The sequence below is a fragment of the Camelina sativa genome, chromosome 3, assembly GCF_030686135.1.
Source record: "Camelina sativa cultivar CO46 ecotype springtype chromosome 3, ASM3068613v1".
NCBI classification, from domain to species: domain Eukaryota; kingdom Viridiplantae; phylum Streptophyta; class Magnoliopsida; order Brassicales; family Brassicaceae; genus Camelina; species Camelina sativa.
In genome coordinates this window covers 3195203-3211272 of record NC_141882.1, presented here as the reverse complement: position 1 = coordinate 3211272, position 16070 = coordinate 3195203, and the positions used below count along the sequence as shown (strand labels likewise).

General features: G+C 35.2%; 3 protein-coding genes and 4 long non-coding RNA genes across 7 annotated transcripts; 5 read left to right on the top strand and 2 right to left on the bottom strand.

Annotated features, from left to right (window-relative positions):
* Positions 1–273: 273 nt before the first annotated feature.
* On the top strand, positions 274–1213 carry LOC147946544 (uncharacterized). The gene is made up of 4 exons (XR_015595086.1): positions 274–619; positions 765–833; positions 908–951; positions 1077–1213. It is a non-coding gene; the product is annotated as an uncharacterized LOC147946544 (long non-coding RNA).
* An 18-nt stretch (positions 1214–1231) lies between these two features.
* LOC147946543 (uncharacterized) lies at positions 1232–2211 on the top strand. The gene is made up of 3 exons (XR_015595084.1): positions 1232–1554; positions 1635–1774; positions 1841–2211. It is a non-coding gene; the product is annotated as an uncharacterized LOC147946543 (long non-coding RNA).
* Positions 2212–2980: 769 nt separating this feature from the next.
* Positions 2981–3530, top strand: LOC109132193 (uncharacterized). The gene is made up of 3 exons (XR_002037442.2): positions 2981–3056; positions 3186–3315; positions 3402–3530. It is a non-coding gene; the product is annotated as an uncharacterized LOC109132193 (long non-coding RNA).
* Positions 3531–3919: 389 nt separating this feature from the next.
* On the bottom strand, positions 3920–5973 carry LOC104766685 (succinate dehydrogenase subunit 6, mitochondrial). Its single transcript, XM_010490625.3, has 3 exons — positions 5359–5973; positions 4574–4676; positions 3920–4314 (listed from the first exon to the last, which is right to left on the bottom strand). Exons 1-3 carry the CDS (start codon positions 5536–5538, stop codon positions 4160–4162), a joined length of 438 nt encoding a protein of 145 aa, XP_010488927.1. The 5' UTR covers positions 5539–5973; the 3' UTR covers positions 3920–4159.
* LOC104766681 (protein STRICTOSIDINE SYNTHASE-LIKE 3) lies at positions 5875–7668 on the top strand. Its single transcript, XM_010490613.2, has 4 exons — positions 5875–6206; positions 6295–6573; positions 6793–6960; positions 7110–7668. The coding sequence occupies exons 1-4, from the start codon at positions 5875–5877 to the stop codon at positions 7510–7512; spliced, it is 1182 nt and encodes a 393-aa protein (XP_010488915.1). The 3' UTR covers positions 7513–7668.
* Positions 7669–7913: 245 nt separating this feature from the next.
* LOC147946542 (uncharacterized) lies at positions 7914–8533 on the top strand. The gene is made up of 2 exons (XR_015586687.1): positions 7914–8082; positions 8207–8533. It is a non-coding gene; the product is annotated as an uncharacterized LOC147946542 (long non-coding RNA).
* A 2422-nt stretch (positions 8534–10955) lies between these two features.
* On the bottom strand, positions 10956–15152 carry LOC104766673 (putative axial regulator YABBY 2). The gene is made up of 6 exons (XM_010490600.3): positions 14738–15152; positions 12576–12707; positions 12356–12488; positions 12163–12211; positions 11992–12067; positions 10956–11414 (listed from the first exon to the last, which is right to left on the bottom strand). The coding sequence occupies exons 1-6, from the start codon at positions 14804–14806 to the stop codon at positions 11307–11309; spliced, it is 567 nt and encodes a 188-aa protein (XP_010488902.1). The 5' UTR covers positions 14807–15152; the 3' UTR covers positions 10956–11306.
* Positions 15153–16070: the final 918 nt, after the last annotated feature.

Here is a 16070-nt window from a genome sequence, read left to right as displayed (position 1 = left end):
AATAAAAAAGAAAATTGGAAAAGAAAAGAAAAAGGAAACTGGAAAAGAAAAGGAAAGAGCTTAACCGACAATGTAAAACCTCATCTATAAAAGAAGGCTCTCACTCTTTTTTCACATCATCATATCTTTCCTTATTTTTATTTCTCTTCTTAAGTTCCTCTCTCTCTCTCTCTCTCCCTCTCTCTCTCTCTCTCTATACAACAGTCACTCCGACTCCAAGCGTACGGTGGTGGTCACATTCATCTTAACTCGTCTCTGTTTCTTTTTCTTTCTAATCGATCATTGGGATTTCCACCTTTGTTTTTTCTAGGGTTTGGTGGTTTCTAGGCATAGCTTGTACAGTCTCTCCAAGCGTTACGTTACGGTGGGGGTGGCGATGACACTCTTTCTAAAACTCAGTCTCTGTTTTTTTTTCTTTCTGAACCGCGATCATTGGATTTCACTTGCTTGTTTCTTTTCTAGGGTTTGGTTTTTAAATATTCCGCATCGGTTGTTTGCTTTATATTTATATATGTTCATGTGATTTAATTACTTGTCGTCAGTTATGTACTTATTTCAGGTTTTGGATCAGTGATGGGATGGAAACGCTTCTTCTCCGTGCTTAACGACGTCTTGAGAGGTTTTGTTGTTCTTCTTCTAAAACTCAAGTCTCTGTTTTTTTTTCTGAACCGATCGATCTTTGGATTTTCTAGGGTTTGGTTTCTAAATTGCAGATGTTGCTTTATATATGTTCATACTATTTACTTGTTGTTATGTTGTTTCAGGTTTTGGATGATGAGAGTGATCATGGCTTTGGATAGACACGCTTCTTCTCTGAGCTACTTCTTCAAAGGGTTTTGTTATTCTTCCTCTTCACACACGTCTTTTACTTCTTCTTTTTGTTCATGTTCCTTACGGTTTTTTGCAGGTGTTTTGGAAGCCATTTATGATATGATCATGGCGTTCTCGCAGGTTCCTTGATCTAAACCCATCTCTATTTGATTCTGTATTGTCTCTTTGGTTCGGTGGTTTGTTTTCTAATTACATGTTATTAACTTTTCGTTTTTGTTTTGTTTTGTTTTGTTTTGTTGGTTTAGGTTTGTGGAGGCTTTGATCGGTGATGGCTTTGACTGATCGTTGTGATTCTAATTCATGATATTCTTCTAGGGTTTGGTTTGTACATTGAATCGTTCAATGCTTTATTTATTATGTTCTTGCGAGTTTTAACTCTTCTTGGCTCTGTTAATTTCAGATTGTGGAGGAAGGAAGATGCTTTGATCGGTTGGTGATGGTTTTAATGGATCGTTTTTGTCTTCTCTGCGATATCTTCAGGTAGTTGATGCAGATCATGAGGCATGCACCAGGTGGGAGGTTCGAAGAGAAAAAGAAAACATTATGGGGAGTGCGTATGATTTAACTTTCAGGTTACCTCACATCTATACACCTTGCCTATCAATTGTTTTATATAATATTAGCTCTTGTTTGGTCCTCTGTTTCTTGTGTTTCCCAGATGATGTTCTTTCTGTGTAAACACATTCAGATGAGAGATGGATTCACAAGTTCTTTCCTACATGAGTTTGTTCCTAAACTTTGTCCCTTTTTAATTATTGGTTCAATGTTTTTTTCTAACGAACATATCTCTCTGTTTGATGTAGATCATGGAGGCACAGGGGGACTAATATGATAAACTTCGTACCTTTATGTGTGTGTTTTGATTGCATATCCACAGGCTGACATCAGTGTACGTGGTTATGCTGGTTGGAACACTACGTTTGCCTTGAAGGTCTTCCCAAAGGTACACTCTGATTTGATAAATCTTCATTATAACAACCATAACTCCACCTTTGTTCTGATGTCTCAGTTTATCTTGAACTTGAAGGATGCCTTTGATCTGTCGTCTTCGTCGGTTCCTGTTTCCTTTTTGACGGTCCCCTCTTTCCCTTTTATTTTATTTTAGTGTTCTTAGATCAGCTAATGTCTCTCTTTGATGCAGATCACGAGGAACCAGGATTACTGTGTGGGAGATTCGGAGAGAAAGAAAAAACATTGTGGGAGTGCGTTTGATTTCTGAGTTTAACTTTCAGGTTACCTCACATCTATACACCTTTTTGCCTAGCGGTTCAATATTGGCTATTGTTGGTCCTCTATTTCTTGTGTTTCCCAGATGGTGTTCTTGCTGTCTGCACACATTCAGATGAGAGATCGATGATCCACAGATTCTTTCCTACAGGAGTTTGTTTTTAAACTTTGTCCTTTTTAACTATTTTTTGGTATTCAATATGTATTTATAACGAGAATGTGTTTCTCTTTGATGCAGATCGTGAAGGCACCGGGAGGACTGATATGACTGGATAAATCTAACCTCTGGTCTGTCATCTCTTTAAGTTTCTTCTGTGCTACATCTTTTTATTACCATCCGTCTTCATTACAACCACAAGTTAACCTTTGTTCTGTTATGTGTCAGTTTATCTTGAAGGATGCCTTTGATCTGTCGTTGCTCCCTGTTGCCTCTTTGACAGTCTCCTCTTTCCCTTTGTTATATTCTTACTGTTGACACAGATCAGCTAATGTTTTTCTTTTCTTGTGTTAGATCGTGGAGGTTACGGACCTTGTTGGAGAGAAGGATGGTTTGAGAGTATATAATTTCGAGTTTCTGGTTACTTCACATCTATACTAATGGCTATTGTTGGTGAGGTATATATATATGTTCATCTATACTAATGTTTCTCTAGGGTTTGGTTTTTTAAATATTGCATAGGTTGCTTGGCTTTATATATATGTTCATGTGATTTTCATTGTCGTTATGTACTTATTTCAGGTTTTAATTTGGATCGGATGATGCTTCTATGGGATCATCAGTGATTGGCTTGGCTTTGATGGAAACGCATCTTCTCCGTGCTAACGTCTTCAGGGGTTTTGTTCGTTAAAAAGGTACCACATCCTTGTTCCTTCTTCTTCTTCTTCTTCTAAATCTCTATGTTTCGCTTTAATTATAGTTTTGGTTCTGTGAAACTCTCTGTCTCTCTCTCGTTGAGGCGCTGTCAAAAAGAGTTAGTCTCATCGTGCGGCTGTGCCAGGTTTGTAGTTCATGTCTCTGCTCTAGTTCCATGAATTAACATTGCAGGATTAACATTGCAATGTTAATTCATGTTAGGATGTACATCCTACATTTTTGTGACCTCTAGTTCCATGAATTAACATTGCAGGATGTACAAGGATGGTAGCATCATTCCATTAGATGATTCTTTGGGGTATTGCTGCAATTTTTTCATATATGCTGGGATATGGTAGTCCTCAGATGAAAGAGCTCATGAGGCTTTATGTCACCATCCACAGGTTTTTTTCTGGCTCTCTCTGTCTCAAAATCTTAATCAATAAGCTAATTTTTTTAGTGTGTATTATGATTTTGTTCGCTCTCGCAGGTTCCGAGCCAGCCAAGCAATGGCCCCTATGGCTATCTTGAAGGAGATTCTGCCACGATCCAAGGTTTGTTTGTTTCTTGTCTTGGACCTGGAATTTTGGGAAATTATCTTTGATGGAGTTCAGGTGAAGTTGGATTTATATTCTTGCCAGACATGAAGTTTTATGATTTGTTTTACCATTTACAAAACGGCAGACTCTGGCTTCTCACGATTCTTTTTGTTTCATATCTCACAGGAAGCCTTTGAAGAACTATTGCCAGAATATGATTGTCTTTAGGGACTAGTTCCAGCCCAATCAGTTCTGGTAATGTGTTTGTATGACTGCATATGTCTCTCTATTGAAGTGTTCACTCTGGTTTTGTTCCACTTAATTACTGGATATATTATATTCCCAAAGGTAATCTGTTAAAGCCATGTAGATGGAGAGAACTTGCGAGTTTCAGTAAATAAACTCTTAATGGGGAAAACTTATTGCTATGAAATACCAACAGAAAGCTTTATCTGCGTCACACAGTAAGTGAAGTCAACGTTTTTAACTTCTTTTTTCAGAAACCATTTGGTTTCTTTCAATTCATTTCCTTAAATCTTCAAAACATTCGATGAGGCGTGTTGGATTATTGAGACAAGGAAAACATGCTCCAAAAGCGAGAACAGGAAGGTTCAAAAGAGAAAGTCTGGAAATGGACAACGGTCACCATTTTATGATTATTGCAAGATACTCTGGACAAGAAAGCAGCACTCAAGTCTTCGTTTAGGATTCAGGACCTTCCTTGACTCTTGCGTTCCCACCATTCCATGAACTTAACTTGGGCTGCCATTGTGTCCAACTTATAGAGTTGCATCGTGTGGTTTGCGATTTCTTGCCCAAAGGTCCAACCAAAAAGACCTCCTCCTAAGAACGACAATGCAGCACCTGTCGCACCAGCAGCAGTCAGAGGTGTCAAACGTAGCAAGAGAAATCAAAATACAATTCGAAAAGAGTATTTGGCGACATGTAAGCCCCATGAGAACTTCATAACTTAGCATAACACATTCCAAGCTTATTCAATGTCTAGTTAACTCCTGTATGTTTTCATTTTATCCCTGAATAGCGAGTTTTGTGGTACGTTTAAAAAAACAAGTGAGGTTGATCAAGATCAAATAGGTGTATCGACAGAGAGAAAATGCGTTACCATGTGGAGTCCTGGAGTATTTCCAGGCAATAGCAGCAGTAGAAACAGCTCCAAGAGCAGCTCCAGTAACACCAAAGGTCACAGCTTCCCTAGCAGTTTTCAGCTGGAAGGCGCATGAACACAATATTAGCCAAACTTGTAGAGGACCAAAACTTCTATATCTTAGAGTAAGAAAACCAAATACGTACATATGGGCTGAAACTGAGAAAGAAGTCGTACAAGGAATTGTAAAGTGTCCCCAGAAAAGAGTAAATGATGATATTAGAGTTTATATTTCTCAAGGCACCAAAACGTCAAATAAGGGATCAATCGTAGAATATACCACACTCTGGGAACCCTTAATACAACTAGATTCCCCAATGCTTATCACAATTCTGCTCGCTCTAAGTCTATATAACTCCTGCTTCTTCTAAAGCTTCTCTACCTCCGTACCCTTATTAGTTTTTTTCTAACTTAATAATTGATTGGAATGATGATAACCTATTCCTCCTACCTAATACAATCGACAAGCTGAACAAAAAAACTTGACACATATGAAGACACAAGTGCGGAATCAAAAAGTCCAGTTTCGTTTTCTCAAAATGAAGCTAAGTTTCAATGTCAAGCCACGGTGATTCACTCACTGGGCTCCTTGAGCTCTATCTATGGTTGCTAGATCTAAAGCCAAAATCATACGCTAATCATCATCGATTTCACGAAAATTGTTAATATCACAAAACAATAGCGATGAACGGGGGAAAAAAAAAGCAATCAAAGATCGGAGAGAGAGAGAGAGAAGAAATTACGGTAGGGCCATGAACAGGATCGGAGGCAATGAACTCCTCGACGTCGGAGGAAGACCAAGAAGGAAGAGGAGCGTCGCGTTTGGTGAACCTCGTGTAGTTATCGAAGAAAGAGAGCCTATCACTCCAGAAACCCTTGAATCCATTCCAATTTTTCCCAACGAATGACTCCGAATCTCCCATCTTCTTCTCCAGATCGATGATGCTCTCTCTCTCTCGTCCCAATTGAATTTTCAGTTTTCCTAAAAAAAAGATCACTTTTTTTTTTTTTTTTTTTACGTTTTTTCTGATTGACGGCGAGCTTCACTCCTCTACGGTGCCTCAGACCATTGGTTTACTAAACCTACTAATCATATCTCACCACGTACACGCTTGGGTCGTTCCGGTTTGTCATTATCAGAGTTTTAAAAAACAAAAAGAAAAAGTTTTTAAAAGATTCAACCACAAAAGCAGCACTGCCGACTACTTAACTACTTCCTTCTTCTTCTCCTTCGAATCATCAGTTGAGCCAAAAAAAAAATGAACATGGCTATGACAAGAGTAGCCAAGATCTTTCTCGGCTTGGCGATCTACTGCGCTATCGATCCCTTCAATCACAGCTCTATTTCCAAGTTCCCCGACTTTGAAACTTACAAGATCGACATGCCTCCTTTATCTTCGCTTCCCAAGGAGAGAGACCGTCTCAATCTGTTGCAGAATTCGCAGATCAGGTTTCTCAACGAGGTTCAAGGTCCCGAGAGTATCGCTTTCGATCCGCTAGGTCGTGGTCCTTACACCGGAGTCGCCGACGGTCGGATTCTCTTTTGGAATGGCTCTCTTTGGACCGATTTCGCCTATACTTCAATCAATCGGTGAGTGTTCTTGATTTCGATTTGCAATCGATTTATTCGTTTCTAGTAAAGTTCTCAACTTTGAATGTTTTATGTATGTTTTTATTAGGTCAAAAGAACTATGTGATCCAAAGCCATCACTTTTGGATTACTTGAAGGATGAACATATCTGTGGTAGACCTTTGGGGCTTCGATTCGATAAGAAAACTGGGGATTTGTACATTGCAGATGCGTATTTGGGGATAATGAAGGTTGGTCCTGAAGGAGGTTTGGCAACTTCTCTTACAACCGAGGCAGATGGTGTGCCTTTGAGATTTACCAATGATCTTGATATTGATGACGAAGGAAATGTATACTTTACTGATAGCAGCTCTGTTTTCCAACGGAGGTATGTATGCTTTAAAGATCTGATCTTTACTCTCCTGATCGATGATGGGTTGCTTATCTTGTTTTGCTTCTTCACTACCGTTCAACTGTGTATTCCTTAGTCAATGGGAAACAATATAATCTACAAGAAGTTGCAATGAGCTTCTGATGCCTAGTTACCACTTGTGTGCTTGACCAATTGTGCCCTTAGTGTTTTGAGTATAATGATTGCTGTTTCTAGGAAATTCATGCTTTTGATTGTCTCGGGGGAAGACACGGGGAGGGTGTTGAAATACAATCCAAAAACAAAGGAGACTACCACTCTCGTGAGAAATCTACAGTTTCCTAATGGTCTATCCCTTGGCAAAGACGGCTCCTTTTTCATCTTTTGTGAAGGATCAATTGGAAGGTGAGTCCTTCATCTTAATTCCTCTGTGATTTCCACATCATTTGTCTGGCATAACTTCTGGATTCTCAAGTTGTTTCAATATCAGTTCAATTCAATGATCCTGGTAGAACATAAACTCCGATGCTTATTTTTGTTGTCTGTCATTTCAGATTACGGAAATACTGGTTAAAAGGGGAAAAAGCTGGAACCTCAGAGGTGGTAGCTCTATTACATGGGTTCCCAGACAACATCCGGACAAACAAAGATGGGGATTTCTGGGTGGCTGTGCACGGCCACCGCAACATATTCACACACGTGATGGCTCATCACCCTCGGGTGAGGAAGTTCTTTCTGAAACTGCCGATATCAGTGAAGTTCCAGTACTTGCTGCAGGTAGGTGGTTGGCCTCATGGTGTGGTTGTGAAGTACAGTGAAGAAGGGAAAGTGTTAAAGGTGTTGGAAGATAGTCAAGGGAAAGTGGTGAAGGCAGTAAGTGAAGTGGAGGAGAAAGATGGGAAGCTTTGGATGGGAAGTGTATTGATGTCTTTCATTGCTGTATATGACTTGCCTTAGTTTCTTCCTTTTTTTTTTTTTTTTTTTTTTCTAAAATCAAACTTAGTGAAGTTGTAAATTTCTAGTTGGCGGCAAGGGATTGCAATCAATTAATATGTCTTTTATCAAACAACTCTGTCTTTGATGCAATCAATCAAAACAACATTAAATACAAAATGGTACTTGATCGGCTTCCTTCAAGGTTCAAACTGTCCATCTCCCTTCGTTTAATGGCTGGATTAGTTAGGTGCAGTAAAGGCTGTGTATTAATTCGGTTCTCATTTTGTTGGGCTTAAACAGCATATAGTCTACTAGTGGGCTGGGCTGACCCCTTGTCTTCTATCTTCGCAATTTAATAATAAACGAAATTATTGAAAAAGAGTTTCTCATCTTTAATATTCCACGTTGCATTTACTGTATATGACTTTAGTGTAACAAACAAATATAGTTATCAAAGTTTAGAGTTTTAATATTGTAATGTGGAATATAAACTAGGGTTCAATATAGTCCTTAAATCCGATTCGACTGCTATTAGGCTAGCTAGCCTAGGGATCGAGATCTCTGCCCGTCAGCTGATGATAAATAAATAAGGTCGGTGATTTCAATCGCTCCGATTGCGTATCTGATGTGTATCCTACGCAGAAGATTTTCCTTAGGGAATTTCGAATTTATTATTTTTGGAATTGAAGTTTAATATTGTGTTGGTTTGTTTAAGATGGAAATAAGGATGATAAAGAAGAAAGGATCCGGCTCCTGAGTACTTGAAATCTGAAACGGCGGTGTCGTGAGGGACATCAACAGGTGTCCGCTTCCTGATGGTTACGATGCTTGTCGGATCGGTCCGAGGATAGACACGGTGCTGATGAGTTTAGGATACTTCACTTCCATCGTCGACCTGGAAGACATCCCTTGCGGTGAGATCTTCTTCCTTCTTTTTGTTTCTCTTTCTTCTTCAATAGCCAATCAAAATTAATTAGTGAATGGTTTCATTCATCTGCATGCGTTAAAAATCTTCTTATATATATCTCTCTTTCTCTTTCTATACCTATTACAAATTAGGGTTTACATGGTCTTATCTCTTTCAATTTCTTCTATCATTACAAATTAGGGCTTCTCAGCCTTCGGGTCTCATGAGCATTTCGTTGGATATGTTACACTGGGTAAAAAAATAATCATCCCCCGGCTACAATAATGCTCATAACCAATTTCCCTGGTCTGAATATTAATGCCTGTTATGAGATACTATTGCTAAAAATAATAAAAATCAAAAAAAGATCAGTATAAAATCTTATTTATAAATGTTTGTAAGGGTACAAAACGACACTGATAGAATTAAGCATAGAATTTCATAAAATTGTTAGGATTAATTATGCAATAGGTAAAAGTGTACTTATTAGAAAAAATGTCAGGGTTATATTAAACTAACAAAATAAAAATTAAACCTAGAGCAATACAAATATAGTATAATCTTATTCACTAAAGAGAACATGACCATAATTTATTATTACAGAATTATTATAAAATTCAACCAAACGAATTTCACATGGTTTATGTTAAATTTGTTTTTATGTCATTTATGCGTCACATGCAATAATGTAAGCTAATTAACACATAAAATGACCAAGGACAAAGCTGTACCTATCCACGTTTCTAATTTGTTATGGACTTAATTTGGCAAATTATACAGCAAAATTGTTATGGACACATAGAATGCATTCTTGTGTACTTTTATGTTATTAGACTAAATTGTTCCCGAACAACAAATTTACCGTAAACAAACGAAGAAAAAGAAAACCGTGATAATGAAGATTGGAACAAAATAACATAATTATAATGAAGGAAGAAAAAAGGCAGTGAAAAAAAGAAAAGGAAACATTTAAAGTGTTGTGGACAAGACCCGTCAGAGGCACAAACAGCCAAAGACATAACAAAGACCCCAACCAACATGATTTGACGTTTCAGATTCTGTTTTTCTTTTGGACCCTTCATTAAACATTGTCATCTCCTCTCTCTCCCTCCTCTATTTATACATATCTTAATTCAATTGTATATGCAAAGCTTTTTCGTATATATTTTTCTTATTCTAATTAAAATGTGTGTGCATGGACGATGGAAGGTGTACGTAAGTGTCTCTAATACTGTTGCACACATTGGACAGGTCCCCACATCTCCTAACCAAAATTTATCGAGTGGTGGATGTACGATCTACTATCTATACGAGAGATGATTATCATTAAACATAGCCACAAGCTACATAGAGTTTGTGTCCATTTTAGACAATAGAAAATGTAAGTTATAATTAGTACGTATACTGAATAGATAATTGATGTTGACGTGGAAACTATAGCTAAGATAGTAGTGATTGCAATTTGGTCTATGCTTGAGTCATTTTTTCAAAGTGGCATTCTTTTAGCAAAAGTTGACCACAGCTAGCTATACAAAAATATCTATATAGCATTACTTTTATAAATGGTATAAGGACTGCATTACATTAAATTAAAAGAGACAAACGTTTTTGTCTATTATTCAGTAGCCACTGATCAAAAGAGTTCATATTTTATTTTATATTTCTTTTTTACAAGCAAAAATTATGTTGACCACATACTACAAAAGTTTCAGAAAACGAGTATGCGTTGACAAAGTCAAATCTTCCATGTTATTAAAACAACACGACAAGCTCGATCGTTTCTATTGCTTCGAATCTTGAAAACGATCACTGCAAATAAATACACTAGCGAACTAGTTGTTAAATTTTCTTAAATAGATAAGAATTAAATCATTATATGCCAAATTCTTTTTTCCATAAAAAACGGTATCGACCGGAACACTAGTCCGCCTCATCCGCTGCAACGGTTAAAAAGACCAGAGTTTTTCACGCTGCTTATGATTTCCTGAAACAGTGAGCCGATCACCAGAATAAAAGTGTGACATAGTATTAATCATGATGTTACTCAACCGGATTGTGAGTTTTGTGGCTGACAAGAGGAGACACGAGTATTGGTTTTTCTTATTGATTTTTTTTTTTAAAAGAACTATTAAAAACAACCAAGTGAACGCCTTTGCTTTTTGCAAAGAATGTTTCTTTGGAATGAGTGAGTTTCAGACTTATCTCAGCACCATAAAAGTTACCATATATCATATCCCAAGATGGAATTTATCTTTTACTATGTATATACTGTACATGTGCTTAATTGTACATATATATATATATATATATCTCAACATATACACAAAAACATCTAGATACCTCCGACCAAAAAAAAAAAAAACATCTAGATACCAAACATCCAAACTCTTTATTTGTTTCAAAATTTATATATTAATTGAAGTTTATATAGAATCATTCAATCTAATTCCACACACCTTTTTAACCTCTCATGTTTTATTATTTACTACTCCCATGAACTACTTATTATATTATATATAAAGTTGTGACCACACAACAAAGCTACACCTTTTCAGAATGAGTAAAGTGGAAATTTATATTACAATCTTCGTAAAGAAGATTCTTCTAAATACTTAGGTTCAAATGTGAAAATCATAAAAGACTTACACTTATTAGGAGAATAAAGCAACGAAGTTATAGCTGAATTCTGCGCAAGAAAAAGAAAGGAACATAGATACATGTATACATATATATATATATATGTAAGTTTATATATGATCTTCTTCTTCTTCCTCGCCTTCACTGCCATCATCATCAGCTCCTCTGCTTACACATTCATAAATGCGTACGTACAAAGATAAACATAAAGCATACACATATATCGCATATATATATATATACACGCATATATGTATATATAGAAAGGGCTTTAGCAATAGCCATTAGATTTTTGGCTTGCAACTGTCTGGTCTAATTGCTTGCCTTTTTTGTTGCCATCCAGCTTTAATCCAAAGTGAATGTGAGGAAAATGTGCCCACTACACACAAGAAATTAAACAAGACCCAAAAGTTAATTTCAGAAAATATATACTGTGATATATAAACATTCCACCAATTATGCATAGTGGCAGCCACTACCTTATTGGTATATGCACTTATATTTCGAAAGTTTAATCACAAAAGAGAAATAGACCAAACCCTAGAATTTTCCCAGCTATTGTTTATGAAATATATAGTACTAATTATTTAAAAATACAATAACTTTAAGAATTCATTTCATAAACAGTACTAATTATCTGAAAAATATAATAACTTTAAGAATTCATCTAAACACGTGTTTGTATATTAGTTTCTAGTTTTTCGTACTCCAAAATTGGTTATTTAATTAAAAGATATATTGATTTTTATTTTATTTTTAACTGTTTTTTTGAAGTTAAACATTTTACTACTGTTTAAGAAGACTTTGTATACGTCAGTACCTTTTAAATATTATTTTATTTGGATCTTTTCATAAGTCTCTATAATTCTGACGTCGTCGGTGAAGCTACTATTAAGATTTTTGTTTTGAGCTATATATCTATCTGTGAAAATGTTGATAAAGTAAGGAAGGCTTACATTTTTAGCAGCTGTGCTAAACGCCTCACGGTGGCTAATCTCTGGATTGCAAGCCTTGATCCTTTGGATTTCCTCTCTGATTAACAATAAAGTTCATTAAAATTAAAACTGGTGAAGAAGTTAAGAATAATTTATTAAAAAAGAACTAACAATGTTGCAATTAACAATTACTTGATGAATCTATTGTATGCCGAAGGGACGCGTTGTCTTTTCTCCGGCGCTGCCATTAAAAAAAAAAAAACTACTTGTTAGTTAAAATTAAAAAAATTTGTGCTCGGTCGGATACATTTAGCTAGCTAGCTAGAATATACACAAACGTCAAATACTTTGCGTACATGTTAGAAAGGAATTAAGAGAGACTTACGACGAATAGGAGGCATTCTAGGAGCATCCCTGTCGATATTTTCGGACAATGTGGTGGATATATTGTTGGTGCTCCTAGAAGATGATCCAAAATCTTTCCTTGTTACCGAAGAGGTTATGTGCTGCTTATACGGCTTCATGATTACAAAGACTAGATAAGCCGGGTTTCTTGATTGTAAAAAAAAATGTTGATAGACTAACTAATGCAAATAATATGATACCTGAAGATCTTGATTAATGGGAGGAGGTGAGGTTTGATGGAGCGAAACTCCAATGTTGAGGGAGAGCAAATTGGTACAATGGCCACATCTCACCGTCACAAGTGTGAACAAGCTTGCGTATGGTACACTTACCTGATCATTAATATATGTCTTGATTAGTATAAGATCATCTCTTTCATCTTATTATGTATAGTCAGAATATGTTGTAATTCGATTGCTGGTTATACCAATCTCTAATTTAACGAGAGCACTTGAGAGAGTATGTTTGTTAACTACTACTCCATTCATCCTATAGAATAGTGATTTTGTTTTGTTTTGTTAATTATAGATCTAATTGCATATGGAAATTTACTCCAATAGAATTTCATTACATAAAATATAAAATGAAAATTTATAGAAGCATCACAGCTAATATTCGAACCAAACAAATGATCAATTATCTACCATATATAAAATTAAGGGTGTATTTTTCTATATGGTGGGTTCTGATGAATTCTATGTCTGACACACAACCCTCAAGGCAACATGATAAAAGATAGTAAAGATGAAGAATGGTTGATGAAGCTTGTAAGGAGAAGACAGTCATGTTAGAAAACGACGTGACCTTAACCACAGCCCATAAAGTCCTTAACATATATATAAGTGATGGTACCATCTTTATTATAATCTTCTTATATTTTTGTGTATGTATGCTTGTGTGTGTGCGTGAGCGAGAGAGAGAGAGAGAGAAAGGATCCAATCCTAAGTGGTCAAGATCGGCCATGATTTAACAGTTTGCAGCTTTTGTATAGATCAAGAAATTGTTGCTAGAACTGGGTAGAACAAATCTTTTGTACTTTCCACTACAATACACACCCTAATTTGTGCAAGACGACCTTCAACGTTTTTACTAAACGTGGCCGTTTTTGTCTCTAATCAGACTCATGCTACATCTCCATTATTTATTTATATGTGTTTAAGAATAATCTGGACAAGAGTTTACAGTTTACTGGGTTTTTTTTTTGCCGTGTAAACAATGAAGTTACATCAGTTGACTCATGGATCATAGATCAGTGATTTGTATGTAATATATATATATATGTACACACACACATAATAGTCATAGAAAACCATTTAATACTATATATGTAGCCAGCCTATGAAGCTGAAATAAAACTAGTGAGATTTGAATTAAATATTAAAATTATATACATTTAATAAATTAGCTTCACCTTATATACTGTAGGAAAAAAAAAAGAAGGAATTTTTAGAGAACCAAAAAAAATTGATTTTAAATTATCAGCTGCTGATGTGATGTAAACATTTTTCCATGGACCACGCTTGGAGATGAAAGATCTATGATTGATATGATATGTGTATACATGTGTCGCATACTACAGTCATATATATGAAAAGATAAAATGAAGTCAGACTATAAAAGTAGAAAACTTAGTGAAAGTTTTTGAGACTGCATCACACATGGAAGCTATCTACCAATCCCTTTTACAGGAAATATTAATGGCGATTCAAACTTAATGAACTAACTAACACCAAAGAAAATATGAATACAAGAGTAAATAAGGGAAGGATTTACCAAATACAAAAGAAATTATATCCCTAATTAAAAACGAAAAAAACAAAAAAACAACCTTTAAATTGTGAAAATAGGGAAAGAAGAGGTTTTTGTTGGTTAGTAGACTTAAAACCTACTCATAGAGCCCTAAATCTGATCAGAAACTGTTTCCTTTGAGTTTACTTTGTTTGAGCACTAAAATTTATGTTTCAACTACCGAACTTCCTTTGCTTCTTTGGGTATCTCATCACGCGTTGTTTTTTTTTTTTTTTTTTTTTTTTTTTTTTTTTTGTAGAAAAAAATAAGAAGAAGAATTTAGGGTTTCTGAAATTAAGAAATTTCCCATATATATCTTCATCAATAATCACAGGAAAAAACAAAGTACGTTGATCTATCATCATGACCCATACGCAAAACTAACCATACAATATACATATAGATATATAACCATAAACTTTGATAAATAGATAATTGTCTTATAAAACAGTTTGATAGAAGTTGGAAAAAAGGGGATCTAGCTGATCAGAGTAAATACCAAATTATATAACACTTTCTTTTAAGAATTTCATTGACACATAGAAAGAAGTAAAGAGTAGAGGGAGATAATTACCGCTAAAATCGTGGTGCAGAAGCTGCAGTGGACATAGCACACACGCTCAGATGATAAATCCACAGACATTTTTTTTTTGTGTGTGTGTGTGTGTGGATTCTCTTCAGTGATATATCTCTCTTCTTGTTCGGTTTTTATATAAGGAAACTTAAAGTTATCCCAATGAGATCAGAGGAGGAACTATTTTGATTTTGGAAGAATAAAAATTAAAGAAAAGGGCAAGCAAAGAAGAAAGAGGAAGGAGGAGAGAGAGAGAGAGAGGGGTGAGGGGGTGAAGGAAGTGTACAAAAAATCTGAAAAGACTAATGTGGTTTATTTGGAGACGAAGATAGACAAGTGGGGACTATACTACAATGTCCCTCTTTTTTATTTTTCGATACTTACAATTTTGTTTAGATAATTAGAGAGTTAAATTACTCCATCACAAAGTGATGAAGATATATATATACTATCCTTTGTAATTTTCTTTCAAAGTTTACATCGTTGATTCAATTCCTTTATCTTATATATCAACTGATCATAGGTTAGTTTCAAACTTTTACAGGGAAATTAGCTCAATAATCTCATTGTTTCAGTTATTTTACATTGTAAGTATATATATGTAAATAACTGAGTGACAAAACTCTTATTTTTAATAAAGTGATATTTCTTTATGCTTTAACCAAAAACGCCTTTTCTATTTTGCGCATAATCATCGCGATGTTGGATAAAGTAATAAGACTACATTATAATGTAGTATTTTTGTTTATTACATACATATAGTGCTATTTTTTCAAACTTCACTCTAGAAATAAAATAGTACAAGAACAAGATGAGAATGAGGTTTTTTGTCTAACAGATAAGAAATGAGAATATTTTTTAACAGTATGGGTTCAATTATTATATTGACAAACTGTCGACATATCTGAAAACGATATGTGGACTTGGTTAACAGCAAACCGTAATCCGTAAATCGTCGTAGCCAGAGTTAACAACACACGTGAAAAGTCCAAAAACAAAACTATTAACATAGAACATATATAGTTAACATTTACTTCATTAACTCCAATTTGTATACAGAAAGCTGCTATACATCCATTCAGGAACAATTGAAAACGATACATACTGTAATAAGGACATTTGACCCCTAGAAAATTTATGATATCTTTTTTTTTTTTTTTTTTTTTTTTTTTTGGACAAAATGAAAATTTTATGATATCATTTAGACATTTTTCAAAAGATAAATTCTTTTTGTCATTTTCTCTAAAAACTTAAACATGTGCGTAGGTTTGGTTTAGTGACTTGCAATTGAGTTTCAAAAAGTTCATTAAAATCCTATTTATTCGGCAAGTGC